Here is an 18,801-nt window from a genome sequence, read left to right on the forward strand (position 1 = left end):
GCCGCATTCTGTCTGAACTGAATGTTGGAAATCATATATATATATATATATCATAGCTTTTCTATGATATAAGCATAAATAGCCTAGGCCTTAAGGCAATGCAAACTTACAGTAGTATGTTTATCCCAACATTCAAACCCTTTTGAAAGTGTGCTAAAACCACCGCAAGCAACCTGTTCAGCCCCAGTACCATTGATTCAGATTTTTAATAGCATGGTATCGTTTATTCCGTGAAATGTAATCACATGATCGACATGCATGTTCTAGTCCAAAATACCCGCCCTTAACTTTAAAGTTCTTCCTCCAGCTGTGGTACTTCATGTACTCTTCATCGTTCGTGCCAAGGAAAAGCAGCCGATCTGCCAGTTCCTTTTGATTGGGGAAGTCATCCACATGAAGAAAAGATTCAGCTGGAATGAATTCTTCGTAGGCTTGCCTGGATGGGCCCAGAACTACTGGGACTGCTCCTAAACTCATGGCATTGTACAACTTCTCAGTGATGTAGTCTTTGAAGACTGAATTTTCAAAGGACAGGTAAAATTTGCATCCAGAAATGGTTTTTGTATAGTCTTCGTTGTTTACATACTTACCAAAGTGTCGTCCATAGGCCTCTACTTTGACATGGTTACTCAGCTCATTGTAGACCTGAACTCTTCTGAAGGATGGGTGCCAGTTGCTCACAATCCAGCACACCAATTTATCCTTTGTTGGCAGCTCAAAGTGTTTGTCCACACCTGTTACCTCAACTAAGGAACCATAAGGAACAGGCACAGAGGAATCCTGTCGATAATTTGTGGTCAGATTAAAAATGTTGTCAAATTTGGGCCACGGGTTAGAATTGGCTGGTGATTCAGCATTAAACCACACCCATTTCTGGAACCAGGGTCGTGGTTCTTGTGGCATATTGCCCAGATCTCCCTGGATGTCCCGGTGGTGAAAGAGGACACCGTGTGCCTTATTATAAAGGCTCTTGTCGTCGGTCAAGTGACAGTGTTGAATGTTGAAATCAGCACATGAGTGAATGTCAAAAGAACTTCCAAATGGCCACATCCAGATCAAGAGAATAGTGTCCGGTTCTGGATTGTCATCTCTGGAGATCACTTGAAAGTTCTGCTTTTCTGCTTTCTGGGAATGTGGTGTGGTTTGATTGGGGACCTTTGTTTGATTCCCCTCTTGATTTTGCATGTCTGGACTGACATTTGTTGACTTGTTTGAAAAGTAGGACAGGATGTTGGGGTTGTTGTACATGTAGAGGAGAACAAGGAAGCACACTGCCACAAGACTGCTAACCAAAGCATGTCGTAGTGCTGTTCCTTTAAAAACTACCATGATCATATCTGTGTGAGATGGAAAATACACTATGAAGGCCATCGATATACATTATAAACAATAAACAGTGTCAATAATAATATTAATAAAAACCCTGGTGTAACTGCTGTAAAGTAATTGATCTAGATTTAATTAATAAGCCTGTGCTGTCAAGACTTACGGACTAATTTTCCATTGAACAGAAAGTAAATAGGCAAATGTTGTAGTATCAATCATTGACGTTCTAAAGTGTCAACTTTTGCATATAGGTGTGGATATCAAATCACATTACAAACACTTTCAATCATTTCAAGAGTAAGATGTATGTTGTGATGAAATGGTTCTGTAAGCTCTGTCATTCTCAAATTGTACTATCAACAGTATAATTTTACTTAGTCTATTGGTAGATAGGCATTACAGTATCAAATTAAATTGTATAACTGTACCCCCGCCAAAGATGTAATCAACCTCACCTTACTATGAAAAGGGCTCAAGTAGAAAAACAATGGGTATGTATTCTGTATTCTTCTGTCGCAGGTAATACCATGCAATAGAGAGGCAATAACATGATTGAACTTTGGTATAGAGATCAAAATGGGTGTGACTGGCTGTGAGGTGAAAAGGGGGTGGACTGATTGGTTCCTTTTTAGACATGTGCCGAATTTGCATGTGCCGACGTTGTTACTGCTTACTGTAAGTCGCTCTGGATAAGAGCGTCTGCTACCCCCTGCAGTTTGCCTACAGAGCCAACTGCAGGGGGTAGGTCTGTGGACGATGCAGTTAACATGGCCCTCCACTTCACCCTACAGCACCTGGACTCCCCAGCATCCTATGCCAGGATCCTGTTTGTGGACTTCAGCTCTGCCTTCAATACCATCATCCCCGCCCTGCTTCAGGACAAGCTCTCCCAGCTGAACGTGCCTGATTCCACCTGCAGGTGGATCACAGACTTCCTGTCTGACAGGAAGCAGTGCGTTAAGCTGGGAACACAAGTCTCTGACTCCCGGTCCATCAGCACCGGATCACCTCAGGGCTGCGTCCTTTCTCCTCTGCTCTTCTCCCTGTACACCAACAGTTGCACCTCCAGTCATCCGTCCGTCAAACTCCTGAAGTTTGCGGACGACACCACCCTTATTGGGCTCATCTCTGGTGGAGACGAGTCTGATTATAGGTGGGAAGCGGCCAACCTGGTGACCTGGTGCAGCCAGAACAACTTAGAGCTCAATGCTCTTAACCCTTGTGTTATCTTCGGGTCATTCTGACCCATCAGTCATTGTGACCCACCGTCGTATTGCGACAGATTTACCGCATACAAAGACAAAGTGAAGCATTTTCTTTTAACCGTTGGGCTGTCTCAGACCCCCCACATTGCAAAGGTTAAAAGAAAATTATTTTAATTTGTTTTTGTATTGGGTAAAATTGGGTAAACACAACGATGGTTCGTTATGAACCTTTGGGTCATGTGACCCGAAGGCAGCACGAGGGTTAAGACAGTGGAGATGGTTGTGGACTTCAGGAGGAACACAGCCCAACTCACCCCCATCACCCTGTGTGACTCCCCAGTCAACACTGTGGAGTCCTTCCGCTTCCTGGGCACTATCCTCTCCCAGGACCTCAAGTGGGAACTGAACATCAGCTCCCTCATCAAGAAAGCACAACAGAGGATGTACTTCCTTCGGCAGCTGAAGAAGTTCAACCTGCCAAAGACAATGATGGTGCACTTCTACTCAGCCATCATTGAGTCCATCCTCACCTCCTCCATCACCGTCTGGTACGCTGCTGCCACTGCCAAGGACAAGAGCAGACTGCAGCGTATCATCCGCACTGCTGAGAAGGTGATTGGCTGCAATCTGCCTACCCTCGAGGACCTGCACACCTCGAGGACCCTGAGGCGAGCGAGGAAGATTGTGGCCGACTCCTCCCACCCTGGACACTCCCTGTTTCAGTCACTCCCCTCCGGCAGAAGGCTGCCATCCATCAGGACCAATACCTCACGCCACAAAAACAGTTTCTTCCCTTCCGCTGTTGGCCTCTTCAACAAGGCCAAGGAACCACACTGACTCTAATGACTTCTTGCTTAAAACACACTGCTTTTTGCACTGCATTACAAAATGGTATATTGTACATTTGTATTTTTTGTAATATTTGTATTTTTGTATTGTAATTTACGGCAACTTATATTTTATTTTATTGTATATTTAATTATATTCTAATCCCACTTAGTACTGCTAGTTTATGTACCCTTAGTATAGATAGTCCACATATTTAAATTTTAGGTATATGTTTATTGTATGCACCTTCCTGCCAAAGCAAATTCCTTGTCTGTGCAAACTTTCATGGCGAATAAATCCCATTCTGATTCTAAATAACTAAATGTTATGCAGACGCTCTTATCCAGAGCGACTTACAGTAAGTACAGGGACATTCTCCCCGAGGCAAGTAGGGGGAAGTGCCTTGCCCAAGGACACAACGTCATTCGGCACAGCCGGGAATCGAACCTGTAACCTTCTGATTAATAGCCCAATTCCCTAACTGCTCAGCCATTTGACCCCTTTTAGTATGGAATGCCGTGTTAGTCAAAATTAAATAAATACATAGGTAAATAAATGTTGTTCAATTGTAACTTGTTTAACTGCATGTTCTCATGGTTCTTCCCTTTGGCACTTATTTGGTTTTTCACAATGTATGCTTCATGTTTTGGCTGCTCGCAATGTTTGGGGCTATCTAGTTCTTATGATCAGTGACCTATGCTCTTTTGTAAAGCTCTCTCTTGGAAGTCGCTTTGGATAAAAGCGTCTGCTAAATGCATAAATGTAAATGTATATAAAAATATATTCATATAGATAGCATGCAGAAATATGGCCAACAAACGTTGGAATAGTGGTGCTTCCAAAAGGAAAGCCAAAAGAAAAAAGGATGCAGCTAAACATCACCATCTTTCTACCTTCCACCAGCTTCTTAAAAATCTTCCAACAGACAATGAGTCTGTTGTCCACGGTGGTTGTGAACCAGGTGAATGTGAACCTGTGTACACACCAGAGGTGTCAAGTAAGTACAAATACGTCGTTACCTTACTTAAGTAGACATTTTGGGTATCTATACTTTACTGAAGTAATTATTTTTCAGCCGACTTTCTACTTCTACTCCTTACATTTTCACGCAGTTATCTGTACTTTCTACTCCTTACATTTCAAAAAATAGCCTCGTTACTCCAATTTCAGTTCGACTGGTTTTCATTCCGGCTTGTCATCGTTCAAAAACACACACAAAAAAACTATCCAGAAAAAAGGCGCCATCCGGATAGAGTGAATTTGATTCTGGTTGGTTCAGAGCCATAGAAAAAGAGAGTTGCGACACTTCCATAGACTCCCATTGTTATCGAGGAATGCGGAAGTAAAGCGTGTCACATGCGACCTGTAGTTCCAAACGTTGCATTTTCCACCGTTCAACCCCATTCACAACACATGTGGCCGTAACACCCCCACCCTTAACCCTTGTGTTATCTTCGGGTCATTCTGACCCATCAGTCATTGTGACCCACCTTCGTATTGCGACAGATTTACCGCATACAAAGACAAAGTGAAGCATATTCTTTTAACCGTTGGGCTGTCTCAGACCCCCCACATTGCAAAGGTTAAAAGAAAATTATTTTAATTTGTTTTTGTATTGGGTAAAATCGGGTAAACACAACGATGGTTCGTTATGAACCTTTGGGTCATGTGACCCGAAGGCAGCACGAGGGTTAAAACAATGAATAAACAGTGAGTCACATACGATAATACTAACAAGTTCACTGACCAATGTTTAATCATTGTACTCTGAAACAAAAATAGGGACTGCTTCTTACAAAAAGGTGTTAACTTAAAGTCAGAGGGGAATCAAAAAGCTTGCCGTTATGACAAACAAAGGGTAACAAGGTCAAAGTTCATTCAAAAAGGGCCAATGAAGCTGCTGCTACTAGGTTCAAGGATAGCAGCCAAACAAATACGTAGCCATACAAAGTGGATCCCACTCCCACAAGACACAAAATGGCTACCACCATGAGGTGAACAAACAAAGTTACTGCATTTACCCACAACCACACACAGCACCACAGGCGACCAACACAAAGTGGAGTGCAACAGACACAAACCAACAAGGGTCACAACAAGTAGACCACCTACAAAGTTGCTGTTATCCCAACAACAACACACAAGACCCAAGTGAAGTGAACTGCCACCACCACAACACAAAATGGACACCACGTGGTCTTCGTGATGGATGCAAGAAACCAGCAACACAGTGACCTATATATGTAGTGGGTGTGGCCTTCCAATCCAAGATCCACTGATCTCTGGAGCGACCACATCCCACAAACAAAAAGGGCACAACACAACTAATTAGCTGCAATTCCAACACGTAAGAGCATCAACACACAAGTGGCCCAACCAAACGTGGACTGCAACAACCACAACGCACAAATGGGTCACAGTAGTCATCACTACACACAAAATGTTGCCAACTTACACCTAAGCTGCAACCAAACAGTGACCCAACAAATGTGAAGTGCAGTATCCACAACTCAAAGGTCACGCACCACAAGTTACTGCTCAATACCATATCAAAAATTACAGCTGCACAAGACAAAATGACCATATGAAAATAGAAAGCCACTCAAAGATAGACCCGTTGCTGTGAATAGTTCAAATGACTGGACTGAACCTGTAGAGAAGCACCCCAACCTGTCTACCATGATGGCTAATGTTCCTACCTAGTCTTCAGTGGCGCCCCGGGAGGCTCCTTTAAACGTTAAGCTCTGTAAGCAGGTAGCAGACCCAATACAAAGCCTACTGCCACACCCAGAAAACGTACCCACGTCCAGGTATACCACCAAAAATAAAAAAGGCAAAATAACAAAGTGGCAAGACGCTATTGTCTGCCCGACGGCTATCTAAGTAGGATGCTCTCAAAACTCCAGGTCACTGAGGTGACTACCAGTCAAAAGCACTAAAGAAGCAACAAATTATCTAACAAAAGATGACCACTAGTGGTCATCTTTTTCACACAAAGGCCATTAGCTACTCACAAAACCTTACAAACATCTACCTCATGGATGTTCAATCCCGGACGAGCCCCCAATTGTTACGCCCCAATTTTAGTGGCCCTATGGGGCGAACAAACATTCCACCACTGACCCAAAACAACTACTAAGAACACCTTTAAAAGTACCAAATCCATGGGATTTATTAATACAACAGCATTTCACAACTATTAGACAAACATAGCAGAGCAACAAACTCCCAGGCTAAGAGGCAGCAAGACCAGCAGTCCCCAAGCTAGAAGCCTCTCCTGCAGCAGGAAACTGGAGTCTTTATCTGCTGCTTGATCACCTGGCCAGGTGCATCTCATCTGGCAATCATGGGGAACACAACCTGGGCGGAACTACATAAAAGGGAAGGAAGGTGACAAACAAAGAACACAACACATGTGGCCGTAACACAGCTTTAGTTAAATTTTATCGTAAGATTGTTAGATTCTAAATGCAGTTGGAGCTAGACTGTAGGTCTACGTAAGAAACACTTTTACTCTAGCTAGCTGTACATGTATCATAGCCAGAAGATCACCGGATCACTACAAACAAAAGGAGTGGAAGAACACAGGACATATTGTACAATAAAATGTTTTATTGAATGTAGTTGGTTGCCTTGTTTATTCTGTTCTATTTACCAAACTCCTTTCTTGTCTTAAATTGAGCAGTTGCTGGTGATAATGGTTAGATTCAACTCGCATCAAGTACTACAAATATAAGTGTTGTTAATGTGGTAGGCTAAATTGTAAGTGGGCTGATGAATAAAAAAACGTTTAACAAGACCCATTTACTTCAACTGTCTAAGGTTAAACGTTAAGTGGAACAATATAGACCTCATTAGGCTACTGTTTGTTATGTACAGTATGGTACAGTACAGTTTGTACAGTATGGTAGCTAGCATAGCAATTTCTAGCTCTGCTTCACAATATTGCGTTATGTATAAGTTCATGTAATACATACATGTTAATAAAGTATCAGACATACATGATACAACACACCAGTAACCAATTGACATCGGAAAATGGAGGGAACTATGTTATGCTACCATTGTGGTTCGGCTGATCACAAAGCTAACGATAAATCCTGCCCTGCTAAAGACTGTACATGTAACTCATGTGGGAAGGTTGGGCACTATTCACGTGTCTGTAAATCATCTCAACAGCCGGTTAATGAAGAGACTGTGCCGGAACTCTCTGTTTTAAGTGTTGGACATTGTTGCACTATTGACACAGCTAAACTCATGTGCAATGTTACTATAACTGTACCGGACACTGAACAAACATATACTGTTAGATTGTTAGTGGATACAGGGTCTAGTGTCTCTATACTGCCAGAGAATATTTACAGTGCACATTTCAGCGCAGTTAAACAAAGGAGCCTGAAGTGCAGCTGGTGACATACTCTAGAGAGAAACTGAATGTTTTAGGCTGCCTTAGAGATAGCACTACTTATCATGGCAAGAGTGCTGTGACAGACTTCTTTGTTGTGAAAACAGGGACACCTATACTGGGCATGGACCTGGTGACTGCCCTCCAGTTACACTTTAAAGGAGACCAGGTTATATCTGAGACTGAGACTGTCAAGATGTGTGCAACATTTCTCCAAGCCGACACCCACTTCAAACAGGAATGCGAGTCTCCAATAGCATTCGGGTGTGCAAAGGGCTTCGTACACAAGGTGAAGGTCCGACCGGAAGTGAAGCCGGTACAGCAAAAACTTACACGTCTACCTCTCTCAGTTCGTGATGCTGTCTCCCAGGAACTCAGGACCCTGGAGCAACATGGAATCATTGAGAAAATGTATGCATCGGAGTGGTTCTCCCCGATTGTAGTCACTAAAAGAAATCTGGTGATATACGCATGTGCGTAGATTTGAGAGAGCCAAACAAAGCTGTAATCACTGACAGCCACCCATTGCTGCTGATTGAGGACATACTGTCAGAACTGCATGGGGCTGTTATGTTCTCTACCCTGGACCTCAAATCTGCTTACCATCAGTTGACATTACATGAAGAGAGCAGGGGACTCACTGCTTTCATTAAACATGAAGGTCTGTATCAGTACTGCAGAGTACCCTATGGACTGTGTTCAGCTCCAGCTACATTTCAAAAGATGATGACACAAATTCTTAGTGGCCTAAAAGGGGTGCAGTGCTATCTTGATGATGTCATTATATATGGAACTTCAGAAGCCGCTCACAAGGTCAATTTGCGTGCTGTGCTACACAGGATCAATGATGCAGGACTGCAACTCAATGTTGATAATGTCAGCTACGTCAAACTACTCTAACCTTTCTTGGCCAAAGGATTGGTCCAGAAGGTCTGCTCCCGGATGACTCATGTTGCTGCCATTCTGAATGCTCCACCGCCTACTGACCCTACTACCCTGCGCTCGTTTCTTGGCTTGAGTGCATGGTATAGCAAGTTTGTTCCAAACTATGCAACTGTCGTTGAGCCCATGAGAGCTCTGCTGCGAAAAGACTGTTCATTTCAGTGGAATAACACAGCTCAAGCCGCGTTGGACAGAGTCAAGCAGCTGATAGTGCATAGCCCTGCCCTGGTGTTCGACCCCAGCAGGCCTGCAATAGTCTCTACAGATGCCTCAGACTATGGAGTAGGTGCCGTTCTGACTCAACTGGACAGTAATGGTGCGGAACAGACTTGCTTTTGCGTCTCGCAGTCTGTCTGATGCTGAGAAGAAATACTCCATTGTAGAGAAGGAGGCGTTAGCCTGCGTCTGGGCTGCTGAGAAGTGGTGCACTTGGCTATGGGGAAGAAGATTTCTGTTACGTACTGACCATCAAGCCCTTACGACATTGCTTACGACCAAGGGGAATAACCGTGCTGGTCTTCGGATAGCCAGATGGTCAGCCTGCTTGCTGGAGTTCGACTGATGTTGAATATAGGACTGGATCCTTTAATCATGTTGCTGACTGTTTATCGAGGCTCCCACTTCCGGAGACAGACACTGCATGTGCAGAAGAGTTGGAGTCAGTTGCAGCCATCCTCACTGACCTGTATGCGGTGTCTGAGGGAGACTTTCAATCAGAGTGCCGTGCCTGCTCTGTGCTAACAAAGCTACGTGCACAACTACAGAAAGGCTGGCCCTCACATAAAGCAACATTGGAACTTGACTTACAGCCATTCTTCTCAATTCGCCATGAACTTGCAGTCATGAATGAATGCATCGTCAGAGGTACTCACCGACTGCTGGTGCCTGAGTCACTGCAGAAGAAACTCATTGACATCAACCATGAAACGCACCAAGGTATTGTGCGCACCAAACAGCGCCTTAGAGAATTGTATTGGTGGCTTAAAATGGACTGTCATATAGAAACTATGATCAAGAACTGTACAACATGCAGACAGAATGATAAGTCCACTGTCACCCATGATGCCCCACTTTAACCTGTTCCCTTACCATCTGCTGCCTGGGAAAAAGTGTCGGTGGTCATCGTAGGCCCTTTTGAGATAGCACCTCCCGACTGTAGATTTGCCATCACAATGGTTGACCACTACAGTAAGTGGCCGGAAGTAGCTTTCGCTCCCCGGGCTGATACGGCTACCATCATACAATTTCTGACTACAGTTTTTTCACGAGAAGGGAATCCAAGGGACTTGATAAGTGATAACGGTCCTCAATTCCTCTCTGCTGACTTCTCAGACTTTCTCAAAAAGAGGGGAATTCAACACATGAGATTTTCAGTTTATTACCCAAGAGCTAACGGGGAAGTTGAAAGATTCAACAGATGTGTGAAAGACTGCCTGCAAACTGCTTCAATTCAAGGGGAACCATGGAAGCCATTCCTGAGAACGTACCTAATGGACTACAGGGCAACCCCACATTCTACCACTGGAGTATCCCCTTCAGAACTGCTCCATGGCTGACGGATGAGAACAAAGCTTCAGGTGATTGACATGCCAGTCCCTCCATCTGACAGACATGTCATGAAAGGGTGAAGGGTGAAAGGGTGAAGGATAAACAACGAAAGATGAAAGAATACACTGATGCCAAGAGGCCTGCCAGGATTAGAAATCCACCTTGCTGGACTAAGGACTTTGTCATGGAGAAATGAACTGTTTCTGACTAATGTTTTACTTTTACTTACTAATGTGAATGTGTTTAAAAGAGTGTGATTTGATCTCTTACATTGTTATAGAGTGACAGTGTCCTGTTCAACTAGGTAACCAGAGGTATGCTTTGTTCAAAAGGGGAAGATGTTCCATTGATGCATTGCATTGTTCTATGCATTCACAGGTGTAGTATGGTGTTATATGCACTTGCGAGTACAGACACCAGGGGCGCTAGTACTATAGCGGAAGTGTTGTGTTGAATGTACGGTTGGAAGTAAAGAGACTGAGTAAACTACGCTCTGTTCCTATATGCTTTGTGTGTGTTAATGCCTTCCTAAACAACACCACAACAAACATGCCTCTGAAGTTTGACTTTTTGCAGCATTACAATACTTATAGGCAACTAGTCATATATTCCGCTCCATGAAACACATGTTAATGCTTGGTAGTAGGCTACACATATATGGTTCTTGAATGTATTTGCATTGTACTAAAATGCGTTCATTTTCAATGGGCATAAACTGGTGCAGCCCACATTTTTCAACATTAATATTTCAATATAACAATTATGGCCTTTGGAAAAAAAAAATTGGGGGGGGAGGTGGGTCGTGCATTATAGACTCCTGTGCCTAAGCTTTTGTCCTTAATGGCATTTTTTCCCCTTACTACTTTTACTTTTATACTTTAAGTAGTTTTGAAACCAGTACTTTTATACTTTTACTTGAGTAAAATGCTTGAATTGATACTTCAACTTCTACAGAAGTATTTTTAAACCCTAGTATCTATACTTCTACTTGAGTAATGAATGTGAATACTTTTGACACCTCTGGTACACACATACACACAACCAGAAGCTAATAGAAGCTCTACCTTCTGTCTCCAAAACCCAACATCCTGTCTCCATTATCCGTCATCCTAAAAAATATTTTAGTGTACCCAGCATAAGAATCCAAGCCACTGAAAAAGCACAGACAACAAGCCACAGGTGAAAACGATATGTCCTAATGAGAACAGATTAACAGAACCAAAACCAAGAAAACACAGCAAGGGCCTCTGGTGGCCAACAAAGGGTCACAACCCTGACACTGGGATCTTTGGAACGTTTGATATGGTCAATGGGAATGAAGATTCATCACATGTAGCACTGTGAATTGGGATATCCTGTTATTTTTCATGTATATGCTTATTTCTGTGATTACAAAAGCTTTGAAGCTACATTTTTGCACTTTAGTCCTCTTTTGCTGGCTATATTTTGCCCACCAACTTAAAACGCTATTTGACTATTTCTAAATAAAAAAATTAAAAAGCTATTAAAACTTCTCAAATTTGAGATATAATCTATGGTAACACAGAATAATTTGAGAAATTATGTGATTATGCTTTCCTATAGTGATATTACTTTTATTTTAGTTATTTTTTATTTTTTTATATTGTGTTATATATCCCCTTGTATACATTATTCATTCATTGAAGTGGTACTGCTGTCTTAAAAAAAGAAAGATTTGTTATGTTTAATCTGACGTAAATAACCGTATTACGTAAATGGACGTGTAATTGTGGAACACTGTCTTTGCAAACAATGCTGAATAATAATAATAACAGAGCCTGTTTAAGGATCTATATTAGACATTCTCTGATAATAATAAGAAAAAAACGTCAACCAGACGGAAACGTAAAAAAGACGACGTAATGACGCAGTTATAAAACAACATGTCTGCGCCCTTAAGGACACAATGTGAGCATATCTATTCATTTTACAAAAATACAGAAGACGGGGAAGGATTAATCCGTTGTCTGTATCTTGACAAAAAGACGTATTCCGGTAACAGGCTGCGTTGTCATTTACCAGGATCCTGATTTTGGAGGTGTTTTGGTCACTCTCGTCATGAGTTTGGGCTCAAGACAACTGTCTGGATCTTTCCCAAGACTGTGTAGAAGACTGATACATTTCACACAGCGTGACCGAAACAGTGGGTCCCAACCACCGAGTGAGTCCCAAATTTCTTCGCCAGACAAGGAGTTTCTAATTGAAAAAATGAGAGATAAAAAAAAACCTTACAACTGTTCGGTGCTACTCTTCCCCGGACAGGGAAGTCAGTTCGTGGGTATGGGTCGCGGGCTTTTGAAGTACGGTACCGTAAAGGACATGTTCGCAGTTGCACATAAAATTTTGGGTTACGATTTGCTCTCCATGTGCCTTAACGGACCAGCGGAGGAACTGATGAAAACAGTACACTGTCAGCCCGCAATTTTTGTCACGTCACTGGCAGCCGTGGAGAAACTAAACCACGAAAACCCCCGTGTAAGTCATGTTTGTCAGCAAACTTTTCATAAAATCTTATAGCTTGCAGAATATAATTCTGCGTAGTGCGTGACATGTGGACATAGGCTACATTTGACTAGAGGGCTTGGTATCACACACTTCTTCATAACAATATTTCATGCGCGCACATCAATTCCCAGGCTATCGAGACGTGCGTGGCAGCTGCAGGCTTCAGTGTGGGAGAGTTTGCGGCCTTGGTATTCTCTGGTGCCATGGATTTTGCTGAAGGTTGGTGTAATCGCTAATTATCATAGCTGGCACACAACTTTAACACAACTTTTGGTGACAACAACCCAACAACCGTCTAATAATAACGTAATAATAGGCAACTCTTAATCGAGCATTTCCAAGACCTACCCAACATTGGTGTAATCGCTTGATTTAAAATAATGTGTTGCTCATTGCCCTGCAACAGAACATTCAGGACTCATGATGGGGCCCTTTTCTCAGTTGAATGCCAGTGTCAAAATCGGTGACCTATCGAAAACTATGACCAGGGGTTGCTGTTCTAATGGCTTGCCAATGTTAGCGTTAGGGTTAGGGCTTGAACATTTGCTGAACATGTAACAGACGTGGTCTTGCAAGCCCCGTCAGAGGTATCTGGCAAATCGTCCCGGACTGGGTTCGAACTTACCACCTCTGGCTTCCCAAGCGCCACCACTACCAACTACGCCAACAATTCGTTGACGCGGGTGGCCTGTTACATACCTGAGGAGTGAGTTTCACCGATACACACCGGCTACAAACAGAATGGCAAGCCATTAGAACAGCGACCTGGTTCTAATGGTCACAGTTTTCGGTAGGTCACCGATTTCAGTACAACACCGTGGGTCTCAATGAAAGAACCCAGAATGCATTACAGTGTATAACAGCCTCTCTGTCTCCCAGCCTTGTATGCGGTGAAAGTGAGAGCTGAGGCCATGCAGAAGGCCTCTGAACTGATCCCTAGCGGTATGCTATCAGTAATTGGTCGGCCACAGGCGAAGTACAACTATGCCTGCCTGCAGGCCAGAGAACACTGCCTCAGTCTGGGCATCCAACATCCTGTCTGCAGTGTGGCCAACTACTTGTTCCCAGATGGCAGAGTCATCGCTGGGCACCGTGAGGTAGGGTATCCAGTCAAGCCCCACCCAATTTGCCCAAGGAAGTAACACTGATCCTTACTTTTCAAGCACAGTGATCCATAGAAAAAAATTATTGTCTTTATTAGACAGTCCTAATTTGAAATCATCTCAACCAGGGGTGCCTTAACTATGTCACACATTAATATATGTTATGCATTGCAAAGTCGCAAGATAATAACTCTTCCTCCTCAAAGCAATACTAATCATCCATGTATTTTCCATGCATTTGTTGTAAGTAGTCTGTTGTTGGGAAGATGCCATTCCCTTGTCTTTCAACGTACACCCTTTATCCCCTAACCATGTCCGTCTCCCTCCAGGCGCTTGACTTCCTGCAGCAAAACTCCCGGCAGCTTAACTTCCTGCGGGCGCGGCCCCTTCCTGTGAGCGGGGCCTTCCATACCCAGCTGATGGAGCTGGCCACCGAGCCCCTCAGAGATGTCCTACAACAGGTGGAGGTCAGTCTCTCTGGTCGGCTGACCACACGATCACCCGTCAGCTTTCTAGTTTGTTGTTTCACTGTGTAGCGAGGGATGTTGCGCGCTAAGACTACAAAGGGAGGTCAACGCATGTGGGAAAGTTAGCATGCGCTACTTTAGTGCGTTTCATGTCCCACCTATGCTTCTGACACTCTTAAAGTCAGGGTAGGTAATTTTGTTGAGAAGCACTTTGGTCATATTTTCTGAAATACACTTCACATCCTGATAGCAACCAACAAAACTAAAAGTTTGACAGTAAAATGAACTCAACCCGATATCTGTGGGTCTGTAATAAACACGACCAATCATTAAGGTGGGATCAGCAGTAATGATTGGACGGCATTTGGACCGAATGCAATGATTGGACTGTTTGTTTGGGTAGGTATACCTACCTCCTGTTTTTGGTTTGAATCCTTACGAACTCGTGCAAAAATTGCTTGGTTTGCAAAACTTACCTACCCTGCCTTTAACTTCAATGGGAATTTCCCCTTTTGTAAACGTGAAATTAAAGCAGAGCTTTTCATTCCCCTCTGTCTCTCTCGCTCCATCTCGTTCCTCCCTCACGTACGTTCAGGTGCGGCCACCGGAGATCAGCGTGTACTCCAACGTGGACGGCAAGCGCTACATGCACGAGGGCCACGTGCGCAAGCAACTGGTCAAGCAGCTGGTGTCACCAGTGAAATGGGAGCAGACTCTCCACGAGGTGTACGAGAGGACTCAGGGTCAGAGTTTCCCCCACACATACGAGGTGGGACCTGGGAAACAGCTTGGGGCCACGCTGCAGAAGTGCAACATGAAGGCCTACAAGAGCTACACGCACGTGGATGTGATTACTCACGAGGACTGAGGAGGGGGGAGACATGCCAGTGTGCACACGCATGCAGTGACAGCTCGATGTGTACCAGTGCAGACACCACATGGACCTGAACATTGAGGGGAGTCATGCTGGACACACACACACACACACACACACACTTGTGTGAGAGCTAAGACTTTAAACTCAGCCTTTATGTAACAAACTGAAAAACGCATTCCACCTGGCTGTATGTTTTTTTTTTCTTGTCTTTTTTCTTGTGTTGAATAAATATTTTGCCTTTGTGAATAAGTCAATGCCTTTTGTCTTAAAAGTTTTATTTTGATGATAGAGTAATGAATGTCCAATTGTGTAATTGAAAGACCAGCTTTCATTGACTGGTAAAACAAGCTAGGTTACATGATGAAATTGCTAATCCAATTGGCCTCATTAACCAGTAAAAGACTCAATCTTCATACAAAATACTGCAGGCCAGCAATGGTCTTCTGAAACATGCTCCAACCAGTTTGGTTTTCAAGTTGACAATAACAACCTCTGTGATCCTGCACATCAATTCAAATTCAATACCACTTATAACAATCAATCGAATAGAGAAGTTAAAAGAGAGAATGCACTTTGTAAGATAAAAAACAAAAATATGTTGCGGCCAAAGACCAGCCCATGACCCTTCAGTGCAATGGTTAGCCTTTCCACTTCTCCCAGAATGCAGTGCAAATGGTTGCTGTGGCCACCAGGGCTACAGCCACCAGAACCCTTGTGGACCAGCCAGTGCAGTTAACATGTTGAATACTGGATACCTGTGGAAAGGGAAAAAACAATTATTCTTGCATTGTGATCAACATCGAAATATCTGTTAAAATAATAATTCCACCCTCTCTGTTAACTGATCACTGATGAAAACTGGTTAGAATAGTGGTTCTTGTGGTCTGACATTATAACTTAAAGATTTTCAAGATTGTCAGAATTGAATTATATTATTCAACAAGTGGAATAATAGAGCAATTATCATCTGAAAAATTAGTTTATTTTTCTATCCTGTTGTTTCAGAAACAGAACCTACCAATCACCCATAGAACCCTGGGAGAGGAGAATAAACTGTGACACCAGGTGTGTTCTTACCCAGGCTGCCCACGCCTCAGCACTCTGGGTGTCCTGACTGGCCGAAATGGCTATGCTGCAAGCTTTCATCACAGCAGACCAACTCCTTATGCCCCAGAATGGTCCTCTAATTCCCCTTTAAGAAAGTCACAATGTACGTCACGAAATATTCATGTGTATCACATATGTAACAGTATTACATTTATGTAACAAATACACTGTCCATACAATGACAGTGCACTCAAACTCAGGCTTCACTATCTTTTAGAGTTTTGCTCAAGTTTGCTCATTCTGTATAAATATGTGTCTATATGACATTGAAGTAACATAGTAAATATTTGAAAAAAGGAAGTAAAGGCACTAAAATCAGTGAAGAAAATGAAATGATTTTTTGACCTGTAGATGTCCCTGGTCAGGGCTTGGGCAGGTCTTGCCATGCGGAGAGCTGGGGGCCACTGGGCTGGGTTGGATCTCTCTGCCCATTCTCGGTTCAGCCGGTCTCCTATCTCTGCCAGCTGCTGACTGATTGCCCGGATCTCTCTGACGTTCATTCTACACAAAACACAGAAAGACAGTTCCTGTTAAAATTGCTTTACTATTCCTACACAAATTCAAAGGATAAAATGGGTCCACGACTATGTGCCAGTCTCAAATGAGGTCTTTACCTAAGATTTGCATCAAACAGGGAGCTGTTGTCAACCTCGCTAGGTCCTGCCTGGAGGGATATGACACTGCTTCTCTGTCTTGTTTGTTCCACCATTTTGCTTTCTTGAAAAAACAAACGTTACATTTTATGAGTATTGATGTGTTGCGTGAATAGCTGGCGAGCTTTTCAAACACTCTCCGGTTACCTTTTGGGATGGGATACAATGCTTTCATTTTCCATGGTTCAACTGTGTGCCCCTTTCTATGTTTGTGTGTCTTTCTTATCTATCCATAACTCCCTAACGGCCTAATCAACCTGTGTAAACACTGGGTCATGTGACCTGAGGAGTTTATATTTGAGATAGTAGAAGTGGACGTAGACCACAGCAGTGCATCACTTTAAATTGGAAAGATGATCCAACTTGTGCAATTTCATGTCAATGTTCAGGAGTAGAACATTCATTACATGTTGCATTTGCTTGTAAGCGCAGAATAAGCCTGTGTTCATGTTGCCATTAGTGGTGTTTTGGTAGTTCTGGTGTATCGTGTGAATAAGGGTATAGACATATATAGGTTTCCATTTTTAACAATGATTATTTCTCATGTCTCATCATACATTTGCATACACGTTTGTTGAGTCAGTGAAGAAACGCAGGCACATCCCAGTTTCATGAGCAAACTTCCCCAAAGCATGCTTCCTTTACACACTTCAAATGACAGAAAGTCCCTTCCAATGTCTCTCCTCCTGTCATTTCTGTTTCAACTTCAAGCTCTAGATTGCCCTGTCCTCACCTGTTCCTATCATGTCTCCTCCCCCCTAACCACACATACACATATTCAAGTACTAAAGGTAGACGGAATGCAAATTGCGAATTTTATTACTCAAATCTTAACGGCTAACATCATAGCAACATATTCCAAATTTGCAGTCCATTATATGCCTTTTCTGTCTACTGTGTTTTTGTTTTGTTTCTTAAAGTATAGGTACAGATCAGTTTCGGTTAGTCTTAACATTTTGAAGACTTTATTTTTCTTATTTTATTCCCATAAAGCAGAAAAGCTTAAATATTCATATCAAATTAGTTATCAGTGTTGACTAAAGGCATCAATTATTACCTTTCAAAATATATAATTGTTTCATCATTGTATAATGCGATTCAAAATACACCATTGTCAGGAGAGATGATGTCATCTATGTATTGTCAAAACAAACATAAGGTCGTTCTGAAGATCACTTCTGTGGAATCATCTGTCATTCCCTTATTTAATTTCCATTTCAATAGAAACTATGAAAATAATGTGAATAATTTGGTCCTATCGCAAACTGAAATTAACTTATATCGACTACACATTGCTTGTCAACTGCCTCAGACAACAAAGAAACAGGTGCATTAAAATAAAAAAAGTCACACTTACCGGATTTGTAGATTAAAGTTGACGCCGCCCTGTAAAACACATTACCCCATTATTTGTCTAAGTTATCCAAAACCAACATTTAAAAAAAAAAATCGTTAACAACAGTACTTACTGCAGCGCCCTTTAATCTTGTTGTTTTCAGGTAAGTGATTCAATTTATCATAACGCCGACCACGCCTAAAGGCAGTTACACCCAGGAAGAATGTTTTAAATACCATGTTTCTATCACCACCAGAGGGTGTATTTGACTAACGAAACCCCAAGACGTCACATTGCTCACATTCAATCCAACCAAAATACCAATTTATAGTGAAACAGACTTAATCTGACAGGACACGAACAATATTCTCACATCATTAATGTAGTTCTTTTTTTTATGTTGGTCAAAATCATCTCGTCATGACTCGAGAGCATCCCATCCCCCTGTTGCACTAGCGACCCCCGGCGGACGAGAGGT

General features: G+C 42.7%; 3 protein-coding genes across 4 annotated transcripts; 1 reads left to right on the forward strand and 2 right to left on the reverse strand.

The window, feature by feature from the left end:
• Window positions 1–71: 71 nt before the first annotated feature.
• LOC134037746 (4-galactosyl-N-acetylglucosaminide 3-alpha-L-fucosyltransferase 9-like) lies at window positions 72–1,320 on the reverse strand. Its single transcript, XM_062483246.1, has one exon. The coding sequence runs from the start codon at window positions 1,246–1,248 to the stop codon at window positions 178–180; it is 1,071 nt and encodes a 356-aa protein (XP_062339230.1). The 5' UTR covers window positions 1,249–1,320; the 3' UTR covers window positions 72–177.
• A 10,811-nt stretch (window positions 1,321–12,131) lies between these two features.
• On the forward strand, window positions 12,132–15,459 carry mcat (malonyl CoA:ACP acyltransferase (mitochondrial)). The gene is made up of 5 exons (XM_062483293.1): window positions 12,132–12,750; window positions 12,912–12,999; window positions 13,660–13,877; window positions 14,213–14,350; window positions 14,946–15,459. The coding sequence occupies exons 1-5, from the start codon at window positions 12,334–12,336 to the stop codon at window positions 15,216–15,218; spliced, it is 1,134 nt and encodes a 377-aa protein (XP_062339277.1). The 5' UTR covers window positions 12,132–12,333; the 3' UTR covers window positions 15,219–15,459.
• Window positions 15,460–15,495: 36 nt separating this feature from the next.
• On the reverse strand, window positions 15,496–18,562 carry bik (BCL2 interacting killer). Of its 2 annotated transcripts, XM_062483294.1 has the most exons (6): window positions 18,457–18,562; window positions 18,345–18,373; window positions 16,949–17,051; window positions 16,680–16,835; window positions 16,305–16,419; window positions 15,496–15,982 (listed from the first exon to the last, which is right to left on the reverse strand). In XM_062483294.1, the coding sequence occupies exons 3-6, from the start codon at window positions 17,041–17,043 to the stop codon at window positions 15,866–15,868; spliced, it is 483 nt and encodes a 160-aa protein (XP_062339278.1). In that variant the 5' UTR covers window positions 17,044–17,051; window positions 18,345–18,373; window positions 18,457–18,562; the 3' UTR covers window positions 15,496–15,865. The 2 variants fall into 2 exon arrangements, with proteins under 2 accessions (XP_062339278.1, XP_062339279.1); XM_062483295.1 differs by lacking the exon at window positions 18,457–18,562 and having other exon boundaries at window positions 16,949–17,047; window positions 18,345–18,366.
• Between the last annotated feature and the right edge of the window lie 239 nt (window positions 18,563–18,801).

This window comes from Osmerus eperlanus, chromosome 17 (genome assembly GCF_963692335.1).
Source record: "Osmerus eperlanus chromosome 17, fOsmEpe2.1, whole genome shotgun sequence".
NCBI classification, from domain to species: Eukaryota; Metazoa; Chordata; class Actinopteri; order Osmeriformes; family Osmeridae; genus Osmerus; species Osmerus eperlanus.

Coding starts and splice junctions, on each gene's coding strand:
- mcat (XM_062483293.1), top strand. CDS start 12,334: ATGAGTTTGGGCTCAAGACAACTGTCTGGATCTTTCCCAAGACTGTGT. Junction 13,000..13,659: donor TGCCATGGATTTTGCTGAAG/GTTGGTGTAATC, acceptor TCTGTCTCCCAG/CCTTGTATGCGGTGAAAGTG. Junction 14,351..14,945: donor ATGTCCTACAACAGGTGGAG/GTCAGTCTCTCT, acceptor ACGTACGTTCAG/GTGCGGCCACCGGAGATCAG.
- LOC134037746 (XM_062483246.1), bottom strand. CDS start 1,248: ATGTACAACAACCCCAACATCCTGTCCTACTTTTCAAACAAGTCAACA.
- bik (XM_062483294.1), bottom strand. CDS start 17,043: ATGGTGGAACAAACAAGACAGAGAAGCAGTGTCATATCCCTCCAGGCA. Junction 16,836..16,948: donor CTGTTTGATGCAAATCTTAG/GTAAAGACCTCA, acceptor TGTTTTGTGTAG/AATGAACGTCAGAGAGATCC. Junction 16,420..16,679: donor CTGACCAGGGACATCTACAG/GTCAAAAAATCA, acceptor ACTTTCTTAAAG/GGGAATTAGAGGACCATTCT.